The following is a 15,337-nucleotide window of genomic DNA, read 5'->3' on the forward strand; positions in this document are numbered from 1 at the left end:
AGCATTAGAACTGGCACAAACAACTATGTCCTAATATTTTAATCCCTTACCATGATTTTGACTCTACATCTGTAGTCTGTTTACCACTGCATTAGAGAAGAGCGGAGGCTGTAGGAGATCAAAAGGCAGCTCAGGGCTGGCAGATGGTGTTCTATCTAAAAGCAGCTGTGGTGCTGTTGGCAGAGAGCCTGCAGCGGTGGTCTGTGCTGCTGGCTCCACTCCTTGAAGGATGAAAACATACTCGTTCCCCCAGCAGGGAGCTGCATTTACCTGGCAAATCCTTGCTGCTCCTACTACTTCTAGAAGCAGCCTTTTACGTGTGCTACCAAAGCCATCCACCCACCACACCACCATCAGCTCAGCAACAAATCCTCTCTGTCTCTCAAGGAAGGGATGAGACAACGCGAGGGTGGCACATCAGATTAGTTGTAGGGACCTATTTACGCTTCCATTTCCGAGCAGCATTATCCTTGACCTGTGGTGACTCCTCAGTTAGACTGCCTTTGGGAGGGGTAGGGACATGGCTGCTGGCCTGCTCCCCGATTAACACAAAAACTGGTGCACTTTCAGATTTCTCCACTTCTGGGTTGGTTTAAATGCATTTTAAAAAATAAAATAAAGACCACACTCTGCATTTGAAGACATACAGGTAAATACCAATGTATAGGTACAGAAAACAGCTATTTGATACCACGGGTCTTGTCAAGTTTTAGTGTCAGATTAAAATGCCAAAACCAATTCTAACTCATGCCAGTGTTTTTTTGGGTAAGCTTTCAGAGCAGTCCTTAGGGATGTGACCAGTTTCTTGTTAATTCAAAGACATCTTAGTCTACCTCTGAAAACTTAGTGTTAGAACAGTTATAAAGCAGTTATGAATAAAGAGATCAGCATCTCCTAAATCACTTGAAAACAAAACTCTGGCAAAGGGCACTGGAAGAGTTATTCTGTGGAACATCAGGAATCATTTGAAATGCATATGAAAGTACCAGTAACTAACTAAATTATTCCTTTAGAAATTTACATCAATTTAGAATAGCTTATTTAAAAGTCTGTCAAAACCAAAAATATATCATGAATGAGTACCCCTATGTCTCCTTGCTTCTGATACTAAACAATAGATGCATACATTTAGGTATGTCCACTGCACACTATTTGAAAAATTTTTGGGTTGTGCTGAAAGATCTTCTGGGTTCTTTATTTTCTCTTATTATTGCTTCTTTTTGTTTTGTTAATGAACTGAAACAGGGCAGTACTAAGATTTCAAAGCTTCAGTGTTAATGTAGAGCAAATCACACAAATTTAAAATGACATAAAAAAAGAAAATGTACAAAAAAGAGGCAAGCTACTGTGGCAAACTGCTACAGATGCTGGCAAATGCTTGCTGCACTGGTGTGTGAAGTTATTGCATCAGGCAGCCCACAATGTTTACTGCTCCCACATCAAAGTCAGTGGAAGTACAGCCATGCCCAAAACCTCAGCCATTTCACTGAAGACCCAGGAAAGTCGAACAACAGAATAATCAACATAGAAGTCATATAGAAGTTTAAACTATGTCACCTGATATTGCACTTACTCATGGGCACGTATTCCCTCTTTGAGCTTGTCTCATCAAGGAAGACGAAGCTCCAGATGGGGTGGGGAATTCTTAACCTGCTGCAGGAGAACTCATGAAACCTTTTTTGCCCTTTCTATATAAACAGCTAAACTTGTTTAGCTCACATGGGCACATTACGGTTCCTATAACAAATGTAATGAATACTCCTTCATTTCCAGCTAAGTGCGCACGTGCACAAGACAGAGGTACAGAAGCACATCTTTGATGGCAACTTCCCAACTACCCAGGACCTGCTTTCCACATCATCCCAACTTACTCCCAAACAGCACACAAGCTTGCAGATGCATACGGCACTCCTCCCAGTGTCCTCTAGCAACAGGCAGAGTTGTTGCTAAGTACTCCTATCCTTTCAAGCAACTAGGCTACTTGACGTGGTGAGGTGAGTGGCACAAAGGCACAATAGATCAGTGAAATGAATATGTGCTCCCCCAGAAATTGAATAAACCTATGAATGACACGTAACTGAAACAGTCCTGTTCTAAAATGCAAGCAGCAATAAAAGCTAGAACTTTCATCTAGCATCATGTAATGTCTATACCCTGCCTCCTCAGCCCAACAGAAGTAGCATCCTGCCTGTCATACTTCAGGACAATACTTAAGTTAATAATGAAGGAAGCTTTCCATGAAAAAGCTAACTCTCACAACCACAGGATCTTACTAAAACTCACCAGACTATCTATTCTGTACAAGGGCTGGGAAGACACAGGACATGCTCTTCATACAACCAGCAACATCACACAAGATCACTGCATTATCCTCTATATCAGCTGGCTGGTTCCACTTCAGTAGCTATTCTATTTCTCTACGATCGACACCTCCATAGCTTTAGTTTGGATGACACATTTGTGATTTTGGTAAAAACAAAACCATCTGCAAGAAGAATTACCATGCATGGTAAAGTCTGTATTTAATAAAAGTGTCTTTTCCAATTTCTCAGTTGGGACAACATCATGACATTAGCAGTTGGGATTTTTTGTGTTCAAAGGGAATGCAAGACATCACATTGGAAATTATAGCATACCAGGCCCTGAAATTCAAAAGTTCAGACACAAGATGGTGCAAAACAAAGATGTAAACAAGCTGCAGAAGCCCAGAGCAGCACTGGCCTGCTATTAGGTGCTCAATTTCCTGGAAGCACTGATGAGCTGAAGGCAGCTGGCCAAGCTGGCCCTGCTTTGACGTCAGAAGTGATCAGAGCAGAATGCTGAAATCCGGGTATGATTTCAGAGTGTAAACTGAGGGTGCCTCATACCTGCTCCTTCCCTTTGCCAGCACTAGCACATATCTGAGCCCATGAGAAGACAGGTCACAGATTTAAGCCAACTGAAAATTAATCCTTATTTGAGGAATAGGTTCATGTGAATAAGGACAAACTGATAAAGGAATTGTGTGTGCATGTGTGTTTCTGTATGTACAAACCTATATACATACAGGCAATCAAACCCAGTAATACTTGTTTATTGATTACTTTTTTTTAAAAAGTGTTAGCTACTCGCTTGTTCACTTAACTCTCAGTTATCAAAAAATGGAATCTGCTTAGTGACCAGTCATGCCCATGTTAGAAAAACACCAAAGATCAGGCTTAGTCCTTTTTTGGCCTGTCCCAGAAACACTGTTGTGGTTTAACCCCAATAGGCAGCTGAGCTCCCCACAGCTGCTTGCTCACTGTCCCCTGGCAGGATGGGGGAGAGAATCAGAAGGGCAAAAGTGAGAAAATTCACGGGTTGAGATAAAGACAGTTTAATAGGTAAAGCAAAATCTGTGCACAGAAGCAAAGCAAGGTAAGGAATTAATTCACCACTTCCCTTTGGCAGGCAGGTGTTCAGCCATCTCCAGGAAAGCAGGGCTCCATCATGCATAACGCTTACTTGGGAAGACAGACACCATAACTCTGAACATCCCCCCTTCCTCCTTCTTCCCCCCAGCTTTTATTGCCAAGCATGACATCATACGGTCTGGAATATCCCTTTGGTCAGTTGGGGTCAGCTGTCCCAGCTGTGTCCCCTCCCAGGCTTTTGTGCACTCCCAGCCTGCTCACTTGCAAGACAATATGACAAATAGAAAAGGCCTTGACACTGCGTAAGCACCAATCATCAATAACTAAAACATCCAGCTCTTATCAACATTGTTTTGGTCACAAATCCAAAATCCCTACAGCACCATACAGTCTCCTATGAAGAAAGTTAACTCTAACCTAGAAACCCCAATATGATACAAAATAAAAAGTTAGAAGACTGAAAAGTTAGAAGACTTAAGATTGATAGGACTGGGCCAAACTAGGGTACACCACACGGTTGACTTCTGCTGTCTCAGATGCTAAGCCTATGACAAGGCAAAAAGAATGGCCCACGCACAAGAAGAAATAATTTTTAACTAGTATTTACGTAAAATGGATCACAGTTTAAAATTGTCTTCAGAGACAGAAATGGTGTGGGGTTTTTTTAAGATGCAAAATACCTGCAGTTGGAGAGTTTGCATGGTGAGACTTTTTGGGCAGGTTGAAGATCTGTTCACCGGGATCTGGTGGAGGAAGAGCGTCTTGGCCTTGTCGAGCTTCCACAGGATCATACTCCTTCCCATCATAGTTAGCATCAAAGAACTTCTTAAACCATTGAATGAAATCTAAGTTGTCTTGGAAGCGCCCTTTGACCAGTTTTTCCACAGGAATTACCTAAAAGGTAGAATAAAGGTTCCAACAATGTATCACTGCCATTTTAAAATACAAAAATAAAATACATATACACACTTATTTGAAAAATAATCTTCTAACTATATCAGCATATATTCCTCTTCCATTGTTTCCTTCCTGAAAGGGAATTATGAAGGATTTGCAAGTGCTCTTAAGAAATAAAACCAAAATAAAACAAAGACCCAGCCTTTGAAGTGGCTATACAGTGGGCGTATGTAAGCCTTTATAACTGCCTTCCAAAGAGTTACTCCTTTCATATTGCAGTGACAGCCATGATGAATGAAGCTGTTCTGGGAGTAACACTATATTCGGCTAACTAAGGACTTCTGTTTTTAATGGACATGCTACAGTTGGGCATACTAAAAGAACAATTCTTCAAAAGGTCTAGACAGGAGTTTTTTGTTCTCTATCCTACTGTCTGAACTACAAAAAACCCAGCAGCTTTTCCAAGACATTCTGAAGTTCAAACCAACCTACATTTTGGTAGTACATGTCCATCATAAGAACTAACCCTGGAGGTTTTAACCTTGTAATTTTTTTCCATTCCATATATAGCTATACATAGAACAGTTTGTGGACATGCAGAAGTTGACTAAAATGCCAATGAAGTTTTAGGAAAACAAAAGAAAGCCTATGAGGATATCCACATCCTGCGAATTTTTCACATAAATGAAACCTCCAAAAAGTATCTTGGGCCGGTATTACGGTGCTCAAGCTTCCCAGACACCGTGGGCAGATAGGGACTACAACTGCAGAAGAAGGGTTGCCCTGCCTTGCTGAATTCACGCACCTGATTGAAGAGCCAAGTTAAACTGGATCTTATTGCCTCTTGAATGCATTCAAATTTTCAGCTGGAAAAAGGGTACCTAAAACCATTGCAATTTCCAATTCTTCTTCAAGGTTAAGCCAACGGTACCACATTTTAAGTCTATAACACTCCTACAAGGATTAACATAGCATTTTGCATATCCTTTCAGACTGTTCCATTTGTATCCTAATTCTACACTGAGAAGGTACAGTAAGTTCGCTCACTACACAAAAAATGACAATGTCAACTTTAGTAGGCTTTCCAATGTTTCACTAGCAAATCATACTGTAAATAGAAGCATCCACAACATTTCGGGAAACTGCAAGCATTTTCCAGTGCTTTATAGAAGTCTTACTGGATTCTTATTAAGACTGTTTAAATTTCAAAATAAGGCAACACTAAAAGCCAGAGCAGAACCTTAAAAGGGCATACAGGTTGTGCGTCTGCGTAAAACTAAAGTATGACAACCATAACTTTCATTTTTTATCGTGACAGTAATTTATATTAATCAAACTCTCACATTCAAGCATAAACCAATAGCTCATGGTTGAACAAGCCATTTTTTAAGAGACTTCCATTCTTAACTGTACAAGATCACATGTGCTGTCCAACCTATCAAATTGCTGGGTAAATTATTCCAGCTCTTGAATCATTTAAACTCCTTAAACTCTGTTTTGGACAAGAAACATGGAATACTTATACAAACAGCATATTTCCAAGTTATTTTGTTGAACATTCAGGTCACCAGTAATTTTACTGTATCTAAAATTAAGGTTCACTGCTGGTAAGGAATTTCCAACACATGGTATTTTATCAAAAGGGTCTCTGATATTAAGATATAATGAGTTAGGCTGCAAATTCCTCAGCAGACACATGGACTCAATTTTCAGTTTGTACCTAAATGGAGCATGCCAAATTTCTTCCTTCATGCCTAAATACCCTTTTCAGATGATGAAAGGTCAAGAACAACATCTTCACATACAACTTGTAGCTCCAGCTCTCAGTCCAAAAGCTGAAAAAGTGGACTTTAAGTATTTTGAAGTTTGTTTCCCCTGTTTATTGATTTAACCAGTTTATACAACTTTTGAAACTTGTAGTGATTGAAATACAAATACAGAATGCCTACCTTATCCACATTCATTCTTTTAAATGATGCCTGCAGAAGTTTGAAGTTGTGAATGTATTCATGCTCCAGCTTTGCTTGAAACTTTACTTTCTTCAGGCTAATGCACCCTGGGAACAACATGTCCATGAACTGGCAGTAAGCTGCTCCTATAACAAGAGAATGCATTGATGTTAAACCAGATGCACCCAGCTAAGACCAAATGGCATTTAAGGTCATTAGCAGAAAGTAACAATGTGCTGAATACATCCCTGCTGTAATTCAACCTCACACTATGCACCCAAGATCTACTTGTCTAAGGTACATTGAGCTGTGTGACATATTAATATGAGGTCTTCATTCAATCCAGATGCACGACGCACTGTTGTGCAGCATCTGACGAAGCACCATGACCAATGCAAACTAAACCTTTCTTCTATTTAAAATGGATGTTTGCGGAGTCTCTATACATATGACTGTCCGTACAGTGAGAAGATCACAGTCAAAATGGAAATCTCTTAATAAGCTTCCTCAATCCTCACAGCCTCCTGAATTCAACCAAGCCAAGATCATCTTTCTTTTAGCACTTGTAGCTGAATGCCAGTCAAGTCCAGGGCAATCATTCTAAGTCGTATCAAACCACATTTAAAAAAAAAAAATAATTGTAAATCTCCAGCTTGATAAAACATACTAGCCAGTTCCCACTCCTCTAAAACAAATATCCTTATTGATTTTCATGTCCTGATAAAAACATTTAAATAAGAAGACTTTAACGTAGTCCACCCATAGATTTCAGAAGCTGGGCTGGCCAGCTTTACTTCTCACTCAAAATAATAAAGTTCCAAGTTCAACTTTGAGGGCTATCTGAACTTACACAGTAGTAGGTAGGAGTGTGTATAACTAATCCAGCACAGTATACGGAAATATTTCTAAACAGTGTACTGAGTACAGCTAACAGAGCAAGCCTTTTCTTGTGTGCAGGGAGCTTCCTCCTACAACATCATCATCATGTCATTGTCATTTGCAAAAGAAGTCTCTACTGTTGACACACTCAAGTGTTTAAAAATCAAGGATGAAAATGTTTGAGGAAATCAGAGGAAAACCAATTTCAGTTCTTCAGAAAGTTTTCTATGAAATGCTTTATACTCAAAGATTCAGCAAAGTCCATTTCTGGAGCAGAGGGCTGTAGAGCGTACAGCCCCTGTGCTTGAGAATACAGGGCAGGGAAGTGATCACCCGATTACCCCTGACAAGTTCAATTTCACTTCCACAAAAAGGCCTTTTGTGCATTTAATGCAGATCAGTTTTGACAAGTGTCCAGATTTCACATAACAGTTCAGCCCGGTATCAATGACAACAATTTTTATCAAAAAATTAGTTCTGCTGAGTGCTCATACAGAAACCCGATTAACAAAGCGGACACCTGGCTTGCCCAGTTTTGCAGGAGAGGCAACAATAACTTAAACTTAAGACATTTTTCTCTATGGGTATGCATGTGTTTTGACAGGACCAACTTCATGCATGAGAGTTCTCATTCTCTGTATCCACTCAACCATCATATGAAGGGTTACAGAACTCATAACTTCCCAAAAAGAGAAGCAGAGTTTAAGAGTTGAGTCCAAAAAAGTTTCCCAAAACACTGATACAAGTTTTGCTAAAAGACTTATCAAGATCAAGTTTTAGTGCTGAATATCACTGTCATTTTTAAAAAAAATTTTCTTCACATTGCCTACTTTATGAGGGAAAACTGTTATAAAAAAATAATCTGTTTTTCCAAGGACACCTTGTGCTTAGCTATTTGCAATGGTTTTGATATGATTAGGAATCAAAGTAAAATATTCCCTAAAGGAAAAGGAGTCTGTCAAGTTACAAACATCAGATGACAAATTTGCATCTTCATACAGAAATCTATATAAATACAGTTAGTTGTTCAAAACTCATCCTTAGCAAGAGAACTGGTAAATATGTGGCAAGAGAAAAATGACATTACAATTAAAAACATGGATATACAGATAATCCACGGCTTGACTACATTTATTACTATTTAATTTCATGCAAGAGGATTATTATGCAGTCATTTCATGTTATAAATTGAATTTGTTCCCAACTCTGTCCTTTCATCCTCCCCATACCCCAATTATAAGCTTTATTCTGATATCTAATTGCCTGGAGGCCTTGAAAATGCACTGCGCAACCTTTCATCTAGATCCTTTTAGAAAACTAGAAACCTAAAGTGTTCACATGAGATTTTCTCCTTCTGCTGATAATGCAAATTCCTTCTGCATGCCTTTAGATAGAGTCTTACTAGGTTTAAGACTCTAGTTATGGTATTTCCTTGTGTTTTCCTCCCATCATGTTGGCAGCTGTTTCTGTGCATTTGCCAGCCAGGAGGTGGTCCTGGGTCTGCACAACACTCGAGGGCAGAAAACACTGGACTACATTCCCATGACAGCACAAACCTGGTCTCTGATACAACATCGAAGGCGGCTGTTGGGCTGTTTGCCCAACAGGAGGGTTTTATTACATTGGCAAACACAATTCATTAAAACGCTCCCTTCCTGAAGTACAGAGGCAACATACAAACACGGACTGAATGAAACACTGTAAACTACAAAGAGAGGAAACTCTTCCCAACTCCCAAAAGGCAGAGACCTGCCTACCACAGCAACAGAAGAAAGTAAAAATATCATTACAGTCAACTGGGACTTGCTGATTTCAAATGTGGACGTTATGTACATATTTAATATTATATGGGTAGAGGTTATGTACATATTTATTATTATATAGGTATTTACCTATAATTTAAAATTTTACCCCCTAAAACTTGTAGCTGTCACGTTGCATTTGAATGCTAAACGTCAGTGCAGCAAAATGAGGATGCTACTTTCTACACTGCCCACAGCTGAGAATTCCTTGAGGCAGCAGAAAGAGCAGCCCTACTTAAGTGATGTAAGATAGCGACGCCTTTACCTTGAAGCAACAGTATATAGAGATGTGGTCCTCTGCATACTGGACAACACTTCAGGCCTATTCAATTTACTGTACAACTGATGTTTCAATGCCCATGCATGGGAGAGGAATATTTTTAACAGACTATAAAGAAAATGGCAATAAAGATAATGACATTACGGCATGTGATATACCTCTTGTGTAATTTACATGAACAAAAGGATTTTTATGCCATTTTTTGTTATTCAAGATTTTTGAAACTTTCCTACATTTTCTGAAAAAAAAGCCAACACCCTGAACAAAACACCCCAAACCCTCAACAAATCTATATAGAGGAGTTGAAAACATACTACCTGTCCAGAACGGCTCTCAATAAATTTGTCTATAATCAAAAAAACTTTTATATGCACATAGACAACCAGAAATAATTTGAAATCTACTCAAATGAAAGATGAAAACTACAGCTGGTAGCACTGCAGAGGAGGGATCAATGTTAAAAACCTCTGATCCTGTATTAGCCAACAAGCAATTTAGAATCATTGGCTAAAAGTCCTTGTGTTTGGATCTAGAATATTAGATGCAGCCATTACTTACAGAAGACATTCACAGGCCAGACTCCAAAACCAACCTGCAAATACAGCTGTGCTGATTACTCCCCCGTGCTGATTATACCCCCAGCTGCTGCTACTTTTGGCCCGATTAGCAGGCAGAAAGAGCCCAGCAGCATTATAGAGTTCGGAGGTGTTTGCTGGGCTTCCCACACCAGGCTGCAGGCAGAGAAGGCACCAAACGTCCCTCAGGGGACTGCACTCACGGGGCTGGGCAGGCAGGCAGCTGCCAGAGGAGGAGAAGGGATGCTGGGGCAGAATTAAGGCACAAAAGAGCAAACTGAGTTTTGGAAAGGTGGTTGTTTGAAGCTATTACAATTAAAGTTTTGCCACCTGCAGTGGTAAAGCTGATAATTTCTACCAATCTATAAAAATCAGAATATTTTCACAGCATTTTCAGAGCTGTCAATAATCTTCTACTAGTCCCCCTTGCAGTAAACAATGCTGAACTCATTTCTAGGTTTTGTCCTAGACTTTTCTTTCCCTGCTTCTGTGTTTCCTTCCCAGAGTGTCCATACTGACTTAGCTCTAAAGCATGTGCACTCTGCATCATTACAGATTTTCAGTTTTTCTTCTTTCTCCTCTTCCATCTGGAGGTTGACAAATCCACAAATACAAACAAATATTTTCTTGATAATCAAAAATACTGCTGCTTCTGACTTTTTAAAGCACAAGGAAATTAAAGGTGGTAACAATGAAGATGAGAATCCTGGTTGCTGCAAGTTTTTACTGCTCAGTAAACCTAGATTTCAGCTGGAGAGCAAGATTAGATCATTAGGGGGTTTTTTAGCATTTATGTTCATATATTTATACAGGAAAAGGAAAATAGTATTTGCAAACTAACTTCTTTAAATATACTATGGTAAGCACTTGGCATACTAAAAGTATTTAGCAGAAGTACTATCATATAAGCTCAGATACTGTCAAATAAATATTTGTCCCCTATAGAAGTCAGGTCAATCCTTCACATCAAATGTCAGAAGACTCTGTCCCTCCCCACTCATCCCTGCAGTGTGCAAGAGCAACATCTCAGGAAGTCACATAAAACCACACCAGCCAACAGGGGAACACAAAAGGCACCAAGAAAAGACAGGACCTGTCTGTGTGTGGGGGGGCTGCTTTACTTTAATTGTGATGTCCAAACTACAACAAAAGGAGACAAGCGCTACATTAAAAATTTACTATAAATGCTTACTAAGAATTTTGTTCTAAAATGGTATACAATGCAAGTTTAAACCTTTTAACCAGGCCTCAATTTGATTTTCACATACTCAATTTTTGAAAAATGCCATTTGGGAAAAAGGCTGACCGTACCTTTTTCTGTCAGTTTTTTTTGTTTGTTTGCTTTAAGGATACATTTTTCAGATAATCTAAAACCATATATCCAATTACATTAGATACAAATTCCTTCATATTATTCACTCCCTCCAAAGCTGCAACAACCTGACCACACATTTGGAAAATACCAGATGATTTATATGCGTATTTGTCATCAGTATTTCAATTCACTAGAGCAAGGGTTGCTAACACTGATGGGAAACAGCACACAACCAGTATTTCCGTTGCTGGGACGACAACCACCAGCGAAAAAAGGCAGTAACTTGCAAGGAGCATGCATGACCTAATAATTTTGATAAGAAAGGGGGAAAAAAAACACAAACGCAAATGATCACATTTTACAGTACTCCAGCACTTCGGGCTTCCCTTTTATGTCAGGCTTCCTAGAATTGCCCTTGGGAATGCCCTTGGTTAAGGCAGGTACACTGTAGTAGGTTTTTGACTTAGATACAGATTTTCATTTAGATCTCAAATATGGATGTTCTGTTATGCCACTCAAGGTTTTTTTTTTTTAAAAAAACTGGGTATGTCTGTGAGCATAAAGTTGTGTAACATATAGCCACATGTTTAAGGAATAGCTCAATTCATGCTAAGCACTCCATTGGAGACCACAGTCTTCAAATTCCTATTTGCATTTGCAGCAGCACCTATATGACCCAGGATATAGGTCAATATAATTCTATTCCTCCAATTAAAACAACCCCACAACTATTTAAAAGGTTTCAGCCCACTTCCTGGTCAATGTTCAAGCCTTACTGCCTGCTTAGTCATAGAGAAGCAAGCATTCATGGGGTTGTGCATCAATGAAGCCAGCCTGGTCTGAGCTTCACCCTTCCTTCCCAGCAACAGTCTTGGGAGGGCACTTAAATGCAATCGATGCAGGTTAGAGTGCAGCCCTGCAATCCTGCACACAGTTGCATGAGCACAGCTGCCTCAGTGAGGGCAGAGCGAATGCCTGCATAGATGGGAGCTTCTGAAAGCAATGCTGCCGCCACAGAAACCAGCCTACAAGAACTAGGTAACTCCTACCAAATTTATCAATGGTCACTGAGATACATGTGTCTAAATGACATCTGCTTCAGGAAGTCCTGTTCCACACAGGTGGGGCATTTGTGTGATATAATCCAGAATATCCACATTTCAAATAATGAATACTGGAGGGAGGTTTAGGCTGTGTTAGCTTATATTCTCTTTTTCTTAAATATATAAATTGTTAAGCTGCTCATAAATTATACACAGCAGAGTTTTGAATACTTAATTTTTAGCAATAACTTATTTTGGAATTAATTTTTAAATGGGAAGTTCAGAACCATTTCAGAAAACACAGTTTCCATTTAACTTAAAATAGCTGTGTAATTCATCATGCCTAGAAAAAAATGTAGCATGCAAAATCTAAAAAGCTCTTTCAAAGGTCGAGGGGAGATCAAGTGACTGACTACAAGTGAGTGCTATGAGTAATTAAATAATAATTTAAAAAAGTAAAAACCTTAAGTTCCATTCCTCCCGAATTTTTAATGAATGACATTTTAAAAAATATAACTGGCTGAAAAACTCATGATACAGCTTTACAAGCCTCCTCAGAAAGTTTTGGAAATTATCTTAAATCCAATCATTTACATCCATTATATCCCTCTAATCCTAAACATCATATGGAAGACATTAGAGAGTCATTGACAGTATGCATCCTCTGTGCTGCATGACCTCAGGACAACATGCCAATTCCTTGAAACATGGCTTGGTTACAGAGTGTAAATGGGATCAAACCACATTTTAATCATATTTCCAAGTTGCTCTAGAGACCTAGCCTTTGCAAGGCTGCAAACTGGGGAAAAAAAAAACAAAACCAAAAACCACCAATACCGAAACATGCTTCAGCTTCAGAGGCACTAATACACTGGTTGTACAGAAAAGCATGCTGACACCCAACGCTCCAACAGGGCCCCGTAACGCAGATTTTAGTAGGACGTTACGGGTTAATATAGACATTGAGCAAAATACACCTTCTGAGACATGAAAAAAACAAATCTTATGCAGCTAAGCCACAAAATACACTCCATTTGCATGTATATATACACAAATGGCATGCAGAAGAAAAAGCCCTTCTCACCATCTCTGTCCAGTACCTTTCTTCTCCACGCACCTTGGCCCTGCTAAGATCAAGGCCGGGTTGGACGGGGCTTTGAGGAACCTGATCTAGTGGAAGATGCCCCTGCGCATGGGAGGCGCTTGGAACTAGGTGATCTTTAAGGTCCCTTCCAACCCAAACCGTTCTATGAGCTTATGATCCTTGCTGTGCACAGGAGAGAAGAGCCGGCCCTCTCAGAGCGCTGCTGAGGAGGCAGCGTGTCTGGCACGCCATGCCCTGCTGCTGCTGAGGGGCCTGAAGCTGGGTGGTGCCGGAGTCACGACAGGACAGCCGCCTCACAATCAAACACTGCCAGGCCTAGGGGCCGGCGACCAGCCCCACGGCACAGTGCCCCAACGTACAATCCCTGGAAGCAGAATGCCTCAGACATCCTCCAAAAGCCAAGAACAACCCTCCTCCCCAAAACAGCACTGGTAGCAAGGGACAACAGCCTCAAGAGGTTGTGATGGAGCTCTCCCCCAGATCCTGAGCTGGAGAGGCAACACAAAGTCAAACAAAGAATGCCATCTGCTCTATCGTCACACTGCCTGCCTTTCTAGGGAGACTGGGGCGATGGAGTACCAACAAGATGTATGTATAAAGGGTCTATATATTTTCAGGGGAGGAATGCCAACTGAGATACGGTACAGCAGTTGCCACATGAAAAATTCCCTGTGGCAACAAGCAGGGCATCTGCAAGAGAAAGCATCACAGTCTAAAATTTGAAAATGCCAAACCACACGCTCTCTTTATAATACAGTCATTTATTAAAAGCAAAGGGAAAAAACCCACCCTGCATTTAATTCTTGATCTTTGCATACAAATCCTGAAAGACAGAAGGCCTGTATGCACTGGAGGTCAGACAATTTGCAAGTTTATAATTCTACCAAGAATTTTCAAATGCAGAAGAGGTCAGAAAAAGATTCTGTACCTCCTTAACCTCAAAGGATCACACAAGTATAGCTAAGCCAGAAATTATACCTCACTTCAGGCTGCGTTTTCCTTTCTATACACATTTACCATTTCTAGCTTCCCTGCTCATAATTTACATAGCTTGTACACTTTGTGTTTTTTTTAAATTCACATGCAAGGACTCTATAGTCTCCTGCCTGACTCTTATTTTGAATATACTCTCATGTAGCAGCCAAACACTCATGAAAAGCCCTGTAACATGTTCACTCGGTATTCCCCATAGATGAAAAACAGTAAAGAAAATTCAGTTATAAGCTGTTTAGTAAGAATTCGTTTTAAGAAACCACTGTGTATTCATTACAAAAATAGCATGACTTAAGAAACAACTAGTGTCAATTCATTTGAAACTCCTGTTCCCCAAGTCTATGGGTGTGGCACATGGGATCCTACTACATTAAATCCATGCAGTTGTTCCCTATTATTTTTCATTCATGTATCAAATTAAATGCTCTTAAGTCTAATGCCCATCTAAAGGCAATGTGCTATGCCTTCAATTAAAACCATGGATTATAAATTTCATATTCATGTTAACCACCTTGCAGGAATGTCAAGCACAGAGACCAAAAACTGACAAGATGATACTCATCTACAGTGAAAAGAATTGCATTGCTTTGAGATGCTCAGAGAGATTTTCTCTCTTGAGTTGTCAAAACTTAATTACCAGAGGAGCTGCAGACTAAATTTAGACTCTCCAGGGCTGCATCCATCCATAACCTGGCTTTTTTGGCACATCACTACTACAGCAGGCATTCAGAACGCTCAGGGGACACTGCACTTTGCTCGGCCTACTTAGCAGAGACAAAAACACATCTAAGACTCCCAAAGAATACAAATACTTTTTTACTAAGCCAGCCTCTTCCTTTTCTGCTCCTCACCATAGCAGCTCTGCTCCTGTAAGTGGCACTTTGCAAATAGGCTGGTATTGCCACAGCACCTGTATTATCAAAACTACTTCACAACAACGAGAAAAAGAAGGTCTGATTGCTTTTTCTGTCTTTATTACAAACTGTTACATTAAGCTTTAGGTATGCTCTGAATAAAGCCCTTAGGAAAGGCAGAACATCACATTATTCCTTCTTGCTTAAGTTCAGAATGTCCAAACTTATTGCTAGGTTGGCTGCAAAATGTGGG

At 39.9% G+C, this 15,337-nt stretch overlaps 1 protein-coding gene across 3 annotated transcripts in view; it reads right to left on the reverse strand.

Annotated features, from left to right (window-relative positions):
- The window catches only part of MAPRE2 (microtubule associated protein RP/EB family member 2), a 101,639-nt gene that overhangs the window by 19,675 nt on the left and 66,627 nt on the right, over nucleotides 1–15,337 (reverse strand). For all 3 annotated transcript variants that reach the window (XM_074898997.1, XM_074898995.1, XM_074898996.1), the window contains 2 exons: nucleotides 6,239–6,384; nucleotides 4,073–4,286 (listed from right to left, as the gene is read on the reverse strand). In XM_074898997.1, coding sequence (XP_074755098.1) covers nucleotides 4,073–4,286; nucleotides 6,239–6,384 — 360 coding nt within the window. The remainder of the gene's footprint in view (nucleotides 1–4,072; nucleotides 4,287–6,238; nucleotides 6,385–15,337) is intronic.

The sequence above is a fragment of the Athene noctua genome, chromosome 2 (assembly GCF_965140245.1).
Source record: "Athene noctua chromosome 2, bAthNoc1.hap1.1, whole genome shotgun sequence".
Classification (NCBI taxonomy): domain Eukaryota; kingdom Metazoa; phylum Chordata; class Aves; order Strigiformes; family Strigidae; genus Athene; species Athene noctua.